Source organism: Lactuca serriola, chromosome 3 (genome assembly GCF_051521515.1).
Source record: "Lactuca serriola cultivar US96UC23 chromosome 3, Lser_US96UC23_V15, whole genome shotgun sequence".
NCBI lineage: Eukaryota > Viridiplantae > Streptophyta > Magnoliopsida > Asterales > Asteraceae > Lactuca > Lactuca serriola.
In genome coordinates, this window is record NC_136410.1 from 301,040,218 (window position 1) to 301,053,743 (window position 13,526).

At 32.0% G+C, this 13,526-nt stretch overlaps 1 protein-coding gene across 2 annotated transcripts; it reads left to right on the forward strand.

Moving 5' to 3' along the window:
* The first annotated feature begins 4,224 nt into the window (after positions 1 to 4,224).
* Positions 4,225 to 11,103, forward strand: NAD-ME2 (NAD-dependent malic enzyme 2). 2 transcript variants are annotated; one of them, XM_079032388.1, is made up of 20 exons: positions 4,225 to 4,364; positions 4,440 to 4,695; positions 5,181 to 5,277; positions 5,424 to 5,542; positions 5,618 to 5,785; positions 6,440 to 6,568; positions 7,014 to 7,074; positions 7,185 to 7,288; positions 7,402 to 7,485; positions 7,670 to 7,776; positions 7,901 to 7,994; positions 8,149 to 8,262; positions 8,390 to 8,455; positions 8,955 to 9,027; positions 9,553 to 9,639; positions 9,768 to 9,822; positions 9,926 to 9,997; positions 10,124 to 10,186; positions 10,495 to 10,609; positions 10,820 to 11,103. In XM_079032388.1, exons 2-20 carry the CDS (start codon positions 4,537 to 4,539, stop codon positions 10,889 to 10,891), a joined length of 1,839 nt encoding a protein of 612 aa, XP_078888514.1. In that variant the 5' UTR covers positions 4,225 to 4,364; positions 4,440 to 4,536; the 3' UTR covers positions 10,892 to 11,103. The 2 variants fall into 2 exon arrangements, with proteins under 2 accessions (XP_078888514.1, XP_078888513.1); XM_079032387.1 differs by lacking the exon at positions 4,225 to 4,364 and having other exon boundaries at positions 4,385 to 4,695.
* The last annotated feature ends 2,423 nt before the right edge of the window (positions 11,104 to 13,526 follow it).

Below are 13,526 nucleotides of genomic sequence, written 5' to 3' on the forward strand. Positions count from 1 at the left end.
TCAGGTCTACTGGCGGTAAGATACATCAGAGACCCGATCATCTGTTGATAAAGCATTGTATCAGCAGCTGGTTTCTCCAATGATGGTGTGAGTTTCGTTCCAAAAGCCATCAGCACTTTTACTTTGGAGTCTCCCGTCATTCCAAACTTGGTGAGCAAAGCCTTGGTATATGCTTCCTGGTTAATAAAAATGCCTTCGGGTCCCTGTCTAATGTTCAATCCAAGAAAGAAATTAATTTGACCCATTGAGCTCATCTCAAATTTAGTTTCCATCAACTTCCGGAATTCAGCTGTTAAGCTAGGATTCGTGGAGCCAAAGATGATGTCATCAACATAAATTTGGACTATCATAAGGTGGTTACCTTCTCGCTTACGAAAGAAGTTTGGTTCAACCGAACCTTGTTTGAATTTAGACATTTTTAAGAAACGAGTGAGAGTTTCATACCATGCTCTGGGAGCTTGTTTCAGGCCATAGACAGCTTTGTCGAGGATATAGCAATGATCCAGATACTTCTCGTTCACGAATCCTGGCGGTTGCTCAACATATACGGTTTCTTCAAGTTCACCGTTGAGGAAGGCACATTTGACGTCCATCTGATAGACTTCAAAGTTCTTGTGAGCAGCGTACGCAAGAAAGATATGAACAGATTCCAATCTAGCTACTGGAGCGAAGGTTTCTTCATAATCAATTCCCTCTTCCTGACAATATTCTTTGACCACCAGCCTTGCTTTATTAGGAATGACATTTCCTTCTTTGTCCATCTTGTTTCTGAATACCCATTTGAGACCGACAACCGAATCATTCTTTGGTGTTGGAATAAGACGCCATACCTTGTTTCGTTCAAACTCATTTAGCTCATCCTGCATGGCTTGAACCCAGTCTGAATGATCAAGAGCTGAATTAACAGTCTTTGGCTCAATTTTGGACACGAATGAATTGAACATACAAAACTCGCCTTTTGAAAATAGAGCAGCCTGTTTTCGCTTTGATTTGAGAGCGAGTCAACACCTTTTCTGAGGATTCCCCAATAATTTGAGTCTGGGGATGATCTTTGGTCCATTTGACAAGTGGAGGAAACTTTGGATCATATATAGGATCTAATTCAGCGTTGATTTCTTCTTCTAGTTCAGACAAATTGTCATCTTCACTAACTGTTTTCTCCCCCTCGAAGAATGATTCCTGTTCAGGATCAGCATTTGTACCTCCTGCATTGGTCGGAATTTCAGTAGAGCTTGTTGTATTTGGCGATGAGTTCTCCCCCTGGAAAGAAGAACCTTGATTATGATGAGGAGAAGAACTCTCCCCCTCGACAGTAGGACGGTTACCAGAAGGTTCGCTTGCGTCTTCACTTTCGGTTCCTTTGGATTGATCATCTGCCATTTTTCTAGCAGCATCATCTATAACTTGTTTCATATTATCAACTTTGTTGTCTTTTGCGGTTGATTCTGAGTCAATTTCCTTTTGAGGCTCATCAAACAAGAGCATGAATTGGTCGAAAAGATTCGAGATGGAGATCATAACCTGACCATTCTTTGGAAATATGTCTTGTGATGCAGCTTCGGTTGTTTTTAACTTCTTAACATAACTATCGTCAAAAGTGACATAGTATGTTTCTTCAATTTTCTTCGAGCGTTTATTGAGAACTCTATATGCCTTGGAGTTCAGGGAGTAGCCTAAGAAAATTCCTTCATCCGCCTTAGCATCAAACTTGTTTCGATTCTCTTTGGAGTTAAAAATGAAGCATCTAGAACCGAATACATGAAAGAATTTCACGTTTGGTTTTCGATTGTTCAGGATCTCGTAAGGAGTAATGGAGAACCGTTTATTCAAGAAAGAATGATTCTAAGTATAACAAGCAGCTGCAATTGCATCAGCCCAGAAGTATAATGGCAAGGATGCGAAGCATAACATAGTGCGAGAAGCTTCACACAGGGATCGATTTCTCCTTTCAACAATACCGTTTTGTTGTGGAGTATAGGGGGCTGAGAAATTGTGAGTCGTCCCCTTTTCAGCAAGAAAACATTCAAAACCTTTGTTTTTGAATTCCAGGCCATTATCGCTCCTTATATTACGAACAACCTTTCTGAGTTGCGTTTCTATCTGTTTAATAATAATAATAATAATAATAATAATAATAATAATAATAATAATAATAATAATCATCATCATCTTCCTATTCTAATAAATGAATAAGTTTATTTTCCTATTGACAAGTGTCATAATATTAGAAATTTTCATTAATATTATATGTCACCTATCATGCACATGTCAACCTATTAATTCTCTATTTAAAATTTAAAATTTAAAATTTAAAATTCTCACTCTAATTACATTAAATTAATAATTGATTCTTCATCTCAAATTTCAAAATTTAAAAGTCAAATTCTAATTACATTAAATTAATAACATTAAAATAAAAGATAAAAAATAAAATAAAAGTAATATATATATATATATATATATATATATATATATCATAAGGTGATATAATTTCACGTGTTTATTTAAATCAACGATTATAATTTTATATAACTTAAAAATATCTCTTAATCAATAATTTATTTGAAATAACATATTAATAATTTTGAGTTTTTACTATGAAAGTTTAATTAATTTTATAACCGTAATTCTCACGGGTTATAAACTTCTCCAACTCCATCCATATTCTAATAAAAGAATATTGCTATTATCCTATTGACAAATGTTATACTATTAGAACTCCTTATTAATATTATATCTCATTTATCATGTCACATATCAATCTATTAATTATCCATTTCAAATTTCAAATTTTAAATTTCTCATTCTAATTACATTAAATTAATGATTGATTCTCCATTTTAAATTTTCTCACTCTAATTATATTAATTTAATAACATTAGATTAAATAATAGAATAAAATTAATACATATTAGAATGCGATATAATTTCAAGTATTTATTTAAATCAAGGATTATAATTTTATATAACTAAAAAAAATCTCTTAAGTAATAATTTATTTAAAAAAATTGATTAATAATTTTGATTTTTTAATATGAAAATTTAATTAATTTTATAATCATGGTTCTCACGGGTTAGAATAATAATAATAATAATAATAATAATAATAATAATAATGTCACCCTCACAAAAAACTTGTATTGTCCATCTCCCAACTATGCTCTCCCTTCTTAACCGAAAGTTGAACTTTGATGAACTACCAATTCAAGTTCTATACATTGATTGTTTTCAGCCTCACCGTTCTCATTTCTCATCCACTTCCATACCCACACATTATTATGCCACCAATCTGGAATATAACGATTTTTTTTTTTTCAAATTATACAATCTATGAAACATTGTCTTATGAGGAACATTCCTTACCCACACATCCTTGTAGAAAATATTATCCCCACCAAATTTCCTACCTTTTTTCTCATATTCGTATGAAGGACGATACCAATTCTTGTTTATTAATATTATGTTTCCTACAATCCAAAATCTTGTTTATCAATTTTTGTTCTTCTACCCAATTTTCTAACATTCTAATTACATTTCATTGTAAAAACATCATTTTATATTATTAGCCTTCTTATTCTATTGTCAGTAGATAATGTGTTTTAAATATTAACTTTGAAAATATCTATAATTTGAATAAAATGAACTAAAATACATTAAATTTACATGTAATTTGCCCTTTTGACTATTGATGATAATCTGCCCCTTTGACTATTGATGATAACTTAAAAGTTCATATTAGAAAATATATATTCCTTTTATCTTATATAACTATTAGCATAAAAATGATGAGTTGTTGACAAGTCTTTGTATTATAAATATGTTACCTATTTTCTTTAGACCAATACCCTCTTGGAGGTGCTTTCATGGTGGGAAGATTGATTCATAATTCATAGAATGAACCATAAATTCGATATAGATATGTTATAACTTTATTTTCAATCAATCAGTAATGAATATCTTATTTATTAATTGGATCTTTTTATTTGAAAAAAAAAAAGTTATAATGTAAACTCTTAAAAGATTATTGTTAAAATATGCCCCAAGTCCTTAGAATAAAAATTGATTTAGAATATATTTATCACATACATAATAAAACTTGTCCAAAAATAAAATAAATCAATCAAAACATCAATTTTCATTATCCTTTACAACTAAATTTTCTCTAAAAACCAAAGTTGACTTGTAAAGAAAAAGCTTAATGTGGCGAAACAAATCGAGAACGTGAAATCCCAAGAAAGCCCTTGGCCGCCAAAACACCACGTCATCATTCTTCGGGCAGTTTAAATCAATAATACATCTTGCCCGAATCTGAATTCAGAAATTCTTGCACAAACGTCCTCTTATTCCCCTGCCCGTAAATCTCGGTCAGTCTCACTCCCTCCGTTCTCAACTCTTGCACAGTTTCAACTTTTAACTTTCAACTGCAACTCTTGTTTCAGACGATCAACCTATTACAATACATACAGATTATCTGTATCTATATGCATACAAACCACGCTATACTCTGTGAGAAGTGGTATTGTTAAATTCAGGGAAATGTGGAGGAGAACGGTGGCTCGATCTGCTGCTGCGGCGGCGTTGAATATCCGGCAATCACGGAGGTTATCGATTTGCGCGTCGTCAACTCCGATCCCTGCTCCTAGTATTGTTCACAAGCGTGGATCCGATATTCTCCATGATCCGTGGTTTAACAAGGTTAGTTGCTGTTATAAACGGATTGAAAGTGAAAAAAACATATTTTTGTTTTTGATTCAAAGTACTAGTAGGTTTAAATCGCAAGTAGTTTGTAATATATTAGAGCTTTAATGAAGTATTTTAGTTCTAAATGTGGTGAACTTGTGATATTGAACTGAACATATGTTTGGAGGATCGTGTTTTTCTAGCTTGTTTCTTAAGTTAAAAGTGATTTTAACTTTATAGTTGATTTAGATTCGTTAAACTTGCTCAAAAACCATGCTATTTTCAATCCTAGTAGGCTTAAGTTACAGTAGTCTGTAATTTATGAGAGCTCTACGTTTTGAAGTATTTTAGTTCTGAATGTGGTGAACTTATGACATTGAACTGACATCTGTTTATCACCAATTGATCATTCCATCTGAAGTTTTTCAAAATTAAGTGTTCAAACATGATAACTGATTAGTTTCAATTGTGTTTTACTCATTCTTATTCTCCAAGAGCAGGATACTGGATTTCCCATGACAGAAAGAGATAGACTTGGACTCCGTGGTCTTCTCCCACCTCGCGTCATATCATTTGATCAGCAATATGATCGTTTTAGTGAGTTCTACACTTCTATTGTTTATACACAGGATTTTATGACTTCTTTTTTCCTATTTTGTGGTGTCAGTTTTTCCAAAATCTATCAGTTATGGAAATGTTACTAAAGCTATTAACTCATTCTTTTTCCCAAATTTTGTTGTTAGTGGAATCATATCATTCATTGGAGCATAATACAAAAGGTCAACCTCAGAGTGTTGTATCATTGGCAAAATGGAGAATCTTAAATAGACTACATGACAGAAACGAGACATTATATTACCGAGTAAGTATTTTAATAAATAACTTACGCTATTGAACATCATAATAATTTAAAGTAATCTAATTGTGTACTTTACAGGTACTTATTGATAACATCAAAGATTTTGCTCCTATAATATACACTCCAACAGTTGGTTTGGTGTGTCAAAACTATTCAGGATTGTTTAGACGCCCACGTGGCATGTACTTCAGTGCAAAAGATAAGGGAGAGATGATGTCCATGATCTATAACTGGCCATCTAAGCAGGTTTCATAATATTCCCAATTTTTTTAAAAGAAATAAATAGCAATGTACTTTCATTTCTTTCTATTACAACATTGTAATTTCTGTTTTTTCGTATTAAGTCATTTTACTTTAACAAATATACCTAGTTATAGCATGGTACTTTTAAATTTCTTCTTATGAAGACATTCTACTTTGCAAAATCTACCCATTTATAGCATTCAACTTTGCTTTGTATTTGGATGACATTGCTAGAATTAGGTAGATTTTTCAAAATTAATGTTGTAATAGGAAGAAGTGAAAATAGGATGCTATAATTAACAAATTAACAAAAGTACGTTACTCTTTCTTGCATTCAACCACTTCCTTTGATCTTTTATTTTCCATTCCTACCCAACTACTCTAATTAAGTTTATGTTTATTTAATGAGTTGGTGTATACTGTATAATTCAAACTTGTAACAAATTCTGTGAATTAATCAAAAACCTTTTGTGTGAATTTTGTAGGTATTGGCTCTTATTATGTTATTAATTAAAACATAAAGTTTTTTCACAATATGCTCTCCGTATACAAAGAATGTGCTAAACTGTCATAACTTGTTACATCAAGCATTTTCATTCTAATTATTTTTATTCATAAACCAATTTAGATATAAGTAAATTATTGTAAAAATTTCAGGTAGACATGGTAGTTCTTACAGATGGCAGCCGTATTCTTGGGCTTGGTGATCTTGGGGTTCAGGGAATGGCCATACCTATTGGAAAGCTCGATATGTATGTTGCTGCTGCTGGTATCAATCCTCAAAGAGTATGCTTCTTTTTTTTTTTTTTTTAAATCACAACTTCAATTTATATGCTATACTACTTGATCAAACACATTCCCTTCGACACTCCCGTGTGAAAAGAAATTATAAGATGTTTAATGGAGTGTTTGGTTTGTGAATGAAATTGGACAGAATAGGAATATAAGATTCCATTATGAGACCTTTTTGGTTGCCAAATGGATGGAATTCAATCCCATTTCTTTCATTTGATATATATTTCAGTAAGTAAACATTAAAAAAAAAAAGTTTCATTTATATATGAACCAAGCAAAAGAATGAAATTGAATTCCATTCCATTCCAGTTTTTGTCAACTAAACATGTGACAAATTACAATTCCTTTTAATGGATTCATCCCCTCAAATAATATTCTATGAACCAAACGAAAACGTGGTGTACATTCTCACTAATACATTTGGTCTGCATTGCAGATCCTTCCTATCATGCTTGATGTTGGAACTAACAATCAACAGCTACTAGATAATCCCCTTTGTAAGTGGATAAGTGTACACAAACTCATTGTATAGCATCTTTAACTTTACCCACAAGTTAATATTATTTTAATTAAATGATTTCTTTTTTAACTATATTTACTTTGACAGATATAGGACTACGACAACCTAGATTAGAAGGGGATGAATATATATCAGTAGTGGATGAATTAATGGAAGCTCTTCATGCACGTTGGCCAAAGGCTATTGTCCAGGTTTATTTAAAAAAAAAAAAAAAAAAAAAAAAAAAAAAAAACTTTCAAGTGTTTGGTTATTTATGTATGTTGAATTTATATGAAATCTTTTATGATTGTCCATGTTAAATTAGTTTGAAGACTTTCAATTCAAGTGGGCTTTTGAAACTCTTGAAAGATACCGGAAGAAGATCTGCATGTTCAATGATGACATACAGGTTAGAATCTGTCTAATGCTTATGCTCCTTGATTTGAAACATCAAGTTATTGTTTGGTATGATGGAGTCAAGGAAGGAATGGAATGGTTCATTCCACCGGAACGAAAAAAAAAATTCATGTTTGTTTTGCCTGATGGAATGATGGAATGGAATGGGTGATTCCTCCACTTGTTCTTCTTTGCAGGGAACTGCTGGTGTTGCATTGGCTGGATTACTTGGAACTGTTAGGGCACAAGGTCGCCCTTTATCAGACTTTGCAAACCAAAAAATTGTCGTTGTTGGTGCTGGAAGGTACTTCACACCCTCATTTCTCCTTATATATATATATATATATATATATATATATATATATATATATATATATATATATATATATATATTATGAACTTTAACTTACATTCTGTATGGTTTTCAGTGCAGGGCTTGGTGTTCTTAAAGTGGCCTATCAGGCGGCTGCAAGGATGGCAGGATCAGAAGCAAAACCTCAATTTTTCCTACTTGATAAAGACGTATGATTTTACGAAAATGCCCTCGTCCAACTTACCATCTTATTCTGTTTCTATTATTTTTCAGTGAACTAATAGTTTGAATAGAAAATAAAAAGGGGAAACGTAAGTGCGTTGCTATTATGAATATAAAGTTTTAAATTTTTTTTGGATGCAGGGTTTGATCACAAAGGAGAGAGGTTGTATTGACTCAGCAGCTGCACCATTTGCCAAAGATATTGGAGAGGTTGAAAGTTTAGGTCTCCATGAGGGATCTGATCTTCTTGAAGTGGTACGTTACATCTATTTTTGGAATAATTGTGTTTTTTTTAGTTAATTATATGAAAAACTTTTTTGAAAAGAAAAAAAAAAGTTATATACTTTGCAAATGGGGATGCCAATTTTATGGTGTTTTGCAGGTCAAAAAGGTCAAACCTCATGTTCTTCTTGGTTTATCTGGAGTTGGAGGTGTTTTCAATGAGCATGTATGTATTCTTCTTTTGGTTTAATAAGTATAATTTTTCATTAATTGTAGGCTAGATTACACAAAATACTTATCATATTTTGGTAAATTTTTGCGGTTTAACAACTAGTATCCGGTATTTTTTTCCAATCAAACCATAAATAAAAAGACATTTTTCCATATTAACCATTTTGACATATATCAGATTTCACTGGTAGTTTTCCAAATTAACCATTTTAGCATGTTATGTTATATCAGGTTAAAATAATTAATTTGAAAAATATCTTAAGCTTTTATGGTTTCATTGGAAAAAATAAAGTATTAAGTGATTAAACCTCAAAATTGCTTAAAATATAATTGTTTTTCTGTGATTTGCCCTTAACTTTATAAAATATTTCTACACATTGTCCTGAGATATCTAATTACCAGAATATGAGATAATTTTATTGCAAATTAGTTTTTTTTTTTGGTTGCATTCACTCATGAGCCTTTTATCTTTTTGTTGTTGTATATAAAAAAAGGTGCTTAGAGCCATGCGAGACTCGGATTCCACTAAACCTGCTATTTTCGCCATGTCGAATCCAACTTTGAATGGTTTGTCTTTCTGAATCCATTTTTCGCATAATGTTTTTGAAGGACAATGAGGGTATTTTGGTCATTTGGAAAAATAAAAATTAAGAATGAAATTGAATTCCTTCCACCCAGCCTAGGAATGGTGAAATCCATCAAACATTGAAGGAATTTGATGGAACTGAATTCTTTCCTTTTGTCAACCAAACAAACCATGGAAAGGAATCATGAATTCCAATTCTGTCAGATTCCCTTTGAATCTGTGAAGCAAACACGCCCTTAGTGAATTTTCTATTTTTAATAAAATTTCAACATATACTGCGAGGCTATTTCGGTCTTTTAACAAAAAAAATAAAAATAAAGGAAGAGTTCAAATTCCTCTACGAATGGTGGAGACCGTTAAAACCCTGAATTTGAAGGATTTGGCAACCATGGAATGGAATCTCTAATTCCAGTTGCGTTAAATTCCATGAACCAAACAGGTCCCTTAGATTCATCCTCTAATCAACCAACAGATTTTCTAATAATGATTTATAACTCATGAAACAGCTGAATGCACTGCTGTCGATGCTTTCAAGTATGCGGGTGAAAATATAGTTTTTGGAAGTGGAAGCCCTTTTGAGCATGTTGATCTTGGTATTATTATTTCTTAAACTTTCATTATTTTCATATTTTATCTATCAATATAATTTGAAAGTATTCCACCTTTTTTTTTGCTTAATTGTTTCTTACAGCATTATTATTATAAATTATAACACTTGCAGGAAATGGGAAAATAGGTCATGTGAATCAAGCAAATAACATGTACCTCTTCCCCGGGTGAGTGCTCATTTAGTTATTTTAATAATGTTGTTATAAAAATATGTTCTATATTTAATTTATTATATTATATTTGTTCAATATCTTTTGCCTATACATACAGGGTTGGTTTGGGATCTCTGTTATCCGGTGCTCATATTATATCCGATGGAATGTTACAAGCCGCTTCTGAATGGTAATTTAAAAATTAAAAATAAATAATATAGGTTTATATTTCATCTTTTATGAATTTTCTGGAATTAAAAGTAATGGTAGCATAATATTTGTTATATTATAATATAATTTTCTTCTTTCTTTACAGTCTTGCTTCTTATATGACAGAAGAAGAAATTCAGATGGGCAGACTTTATCCATCTATCGATAGGTACAATCATGATGTCTCTCTCTATTTTTGTAAGGAAGGGTATTTTAGACATTTAACGAATTTTTTGAAGGGTAACACATGGGTTCTATATATATATTTTGTCTTTATTGAAGGGTAGACATGATTTTTTTGTTAGTTAAAGGTTGTTACAAGTATAATTTCTCTACTTTGTCTTTGCTGAAGGGTATTGTAGACATTTAATAAATAGTCAAAACATTTTTCTAAAGGGTAGAGATTTCTTTGTTTTTGAGTTGACTGAAGGAAGGAAGGAAGGGTATTTTAGACATATTAGTGGTTTATATTTGCAGTATTCGACATATTACTGCTGAAGTTGGGGCAGCCGTGGTTCGGGCAGCTGTTGCTGAGGAACTGGCGGAAGGGCATGGTGAGGTGGGACCCAGAGAGCTTGCACACATGTCAAAGGTATCATTTTTTAACCTCTTTTTTTTTTTTTACATTTCCTTGCAACAAAAAAAAAATAACAATATGTAACAAATAAAATACATTGCCCATATTGGTATCAAATTAAAAATATATATATATAAGTACATTTTATTACGTGTAAAAAATAAAATAAAATAATTTGTTGTTATCGGTAAATTAATATAAGTACATTGCTATTTATGAATGCAGGAAGAGACTGTTGAATATGTAACAAGCAACATGTGGTATCCCATTTACAGTCCTTTAGTTCATGAGAAATAAGGCATTTTGGAGTTGGGCTATTCTTCTAAAGGAGAGATGTATAAGTATAATAAGTATTATTATTATATCATCTCCTGCAGCCTATTTTATTATAGATATTTAATTAAATGTATAATAAAGAATCAGGTAATTATATTTTCAAATATATAAAACATGTAACATGCATCATTTAACTGGTTAGAATGAAAGGTAGTTGAGACTCGTGTTTGACATGCTTCCCTTGAAACAAATTTGTTTACATGCATCTATGCATCTGGGAATGTTTTCCAGGGTACAACAACTACTCAACTAACGTATCTGATTAACCTTGCATGCTCTCAATTAATAGTAGTGGAATTTCAACTTGAAACCACAACAAAATAATTGGAAATTAAATGGCTAATTAATCCGTTTACACGTGTCCCACTTGTGAACTGTGTCCATGGGTGTGCGTATTGGATTCCTATCATTCAACTAGATGGTTCGGAACTCCTTAATATATAAATCCACTAAAAGTTTGTTTTCCCACTTATTTAACTCTGATTTGGACATGTTATATATATCGTTTCCAAGCTATGAATATTACATCTATGGATATTAAAATATTCCAATTTCCATGTTTTCAATAGTCGGTGAAAATCATATTTTATATTTAAAGAAAATCATTTTTTTCGGACACTTATGCACCGATGTGTTCGATTTTTGGACATAATATCAATACACAACTTGGATAATTTAGGATCGCGTTATAACCACTTTCCGAAATATATAGTTCGGTCATGTTGCATGGGGTTACACACATCTTTGGATAATCCGAGAAAAAAAAATGGATTTCATGCAAAATCCAAGATCAAACTACAGAAACACCTTGCTTTCGTTTTTTGTTCTTTGAGACCATATTTTTGCAGCGTAATGTTATAAAAGAATAACATATGCAATCACCAAAAATATCTATCTTATAAAGGCACCAAAAAATTATATTTTGTTATTTTTGGAGGGAAAAAGCAATTGTTTCCAAAAGTTGCAATGGTTCGTTTTTTGTGGGAAATTAACTTCCAGCTATATTTGTTACATATAATCACTCCATAACCGCATTTCGGACTAACATGATTCTTCATCGGATGTTTCATTTCGGACAAACATGATTCTTCATCGGATGTTACAGAGTTATACGAAACCATATTTCGGAATTACGATTTTATGAAGGATGTCTTCTGATAGTGAAGAGCCAGAGAAAGTGTTGTTAGTACTCTTTTAGAGGAAATATTTCGTTTAAAGTAGATGTAGGTGGTATTTAGGTTTTTTGTGTGATTAATATATGTATTAGGAACAATTGGTATAAGTAAAAACCTAGAAAACCAATTTTGGAACATTTCGGAATACGTAGAACTAATCTGAAGTTCGTAGAACAAGTCCACAACAATATGCTAATTTAATATTTTTGCAACATTGCGGTACATATGAAGCGGTTGGCACTACAAACTACAAACCTGAATTGGGTCGGGAAATAAAGGCTAGGTTTAACCCTACACCAATAAGGGTGACGCTTTTCAGGGCGTCCTATTTTAAACGGTAGTTCGATGTGTCGATGGGTGTAAAATGTCACCCATTACTATGTCATTACTTGTTATGCAAGGAGGTAGTGACCTATCTAGACCTAATGTTAACAAGTTTCTACTTCAATAGACGACTATCAACTCTTTTTTAGAGTTTTCTGTATTGTTACCGACTTGTAGTTCGGGGAGTATTTTCCTGCTCATTTGTCGTCTGCACAGTTCAGGCATCACGTGTTTCCTTTTGCAAGTTACCGAATTACAACATTTCTTCAATAACTCATGTAATGACTTATCCAATGAAGACGATATCTGAGTGTCCATGGTGTATATGTTAGAGCGGTGATTTTGTTGTAGATACCATTGGCAATCGGTATAAGACGAATACCTTACACTCGTATCAGATTCTGGCCCAGGTAACAATTAACTAACATTAAAATTATGATTTCACATTTGATATAATATTTATAAAATGGAAATTGGTGAAACAGATATCATTGGATACAAGTAAGTTGGGATTACACATACATACAATTGTTCATTGTCTATTATAAAATCAAGGAGCATCTGAACCTACCTGCCCAAGAACCAGTCAGACCTTCCATACCATGCATGGATTTATGCATCCCTTTAAGGTGAAAATATTATAGTTTTAGGCAAAACTATTATATGAAGATAATTATGTTTGCTAATTAGTTAACATCTTAACCATAGGGGGTGTGATCCTGCGAGTGGTTTCATGTCAAATGTGTGCGCGTACTTTAGGCGTTTAGAGTCGGCCAAATGTGTACACGCACTTAATTTTAGTGTGGTAGGCGTTTTAATTACCAATTTTCTTTTTCTTTAACATGAAATACGGGAATATGATATCATTAACCTTTATTTATTATTTTATGCAGAATCCCCCAATCAAGACCTTACAACCGATGGACCATGAGCAAAGTGCTTTGTGGTGGGTTGATAATTGGTCATGGATAGACACCGGTGATTTATATTTCGGTGTGTTGGTTTTAAGTATGTTGTAAACAATTTTGTTTTGGTGGTGTAATATAAACAACTTATGGAAAAAGATATTTCTTTAAGTTTAAGAAGTTTTATATTAG

Excerpts from the sequence above, each read along its gene's own strand:
- NAD-ME2 (XM_079032388.1), top strand. The coding sequence starts at position 4,537 with ATGTGGAGGAGAACGGTGGCTCGATCTGCTGCTGCGGCGGCGTTGAAT. Across the intron at positions 9,640-9,767 it reads TTTTGAGCATGTTGATCTTG|GAAATGGGAAAATAGGTCAT; the intron begins GTATTATTATTT and ends TAACACTTGCAG. Across the intron at positions 9,998-10,123 it reads TTACAAGCCGCTTCTGAATG|TCTTGCTTCTTATATGACAG; the intron begins GTAATTTAAAAA and ends CTTTCTTTACAG.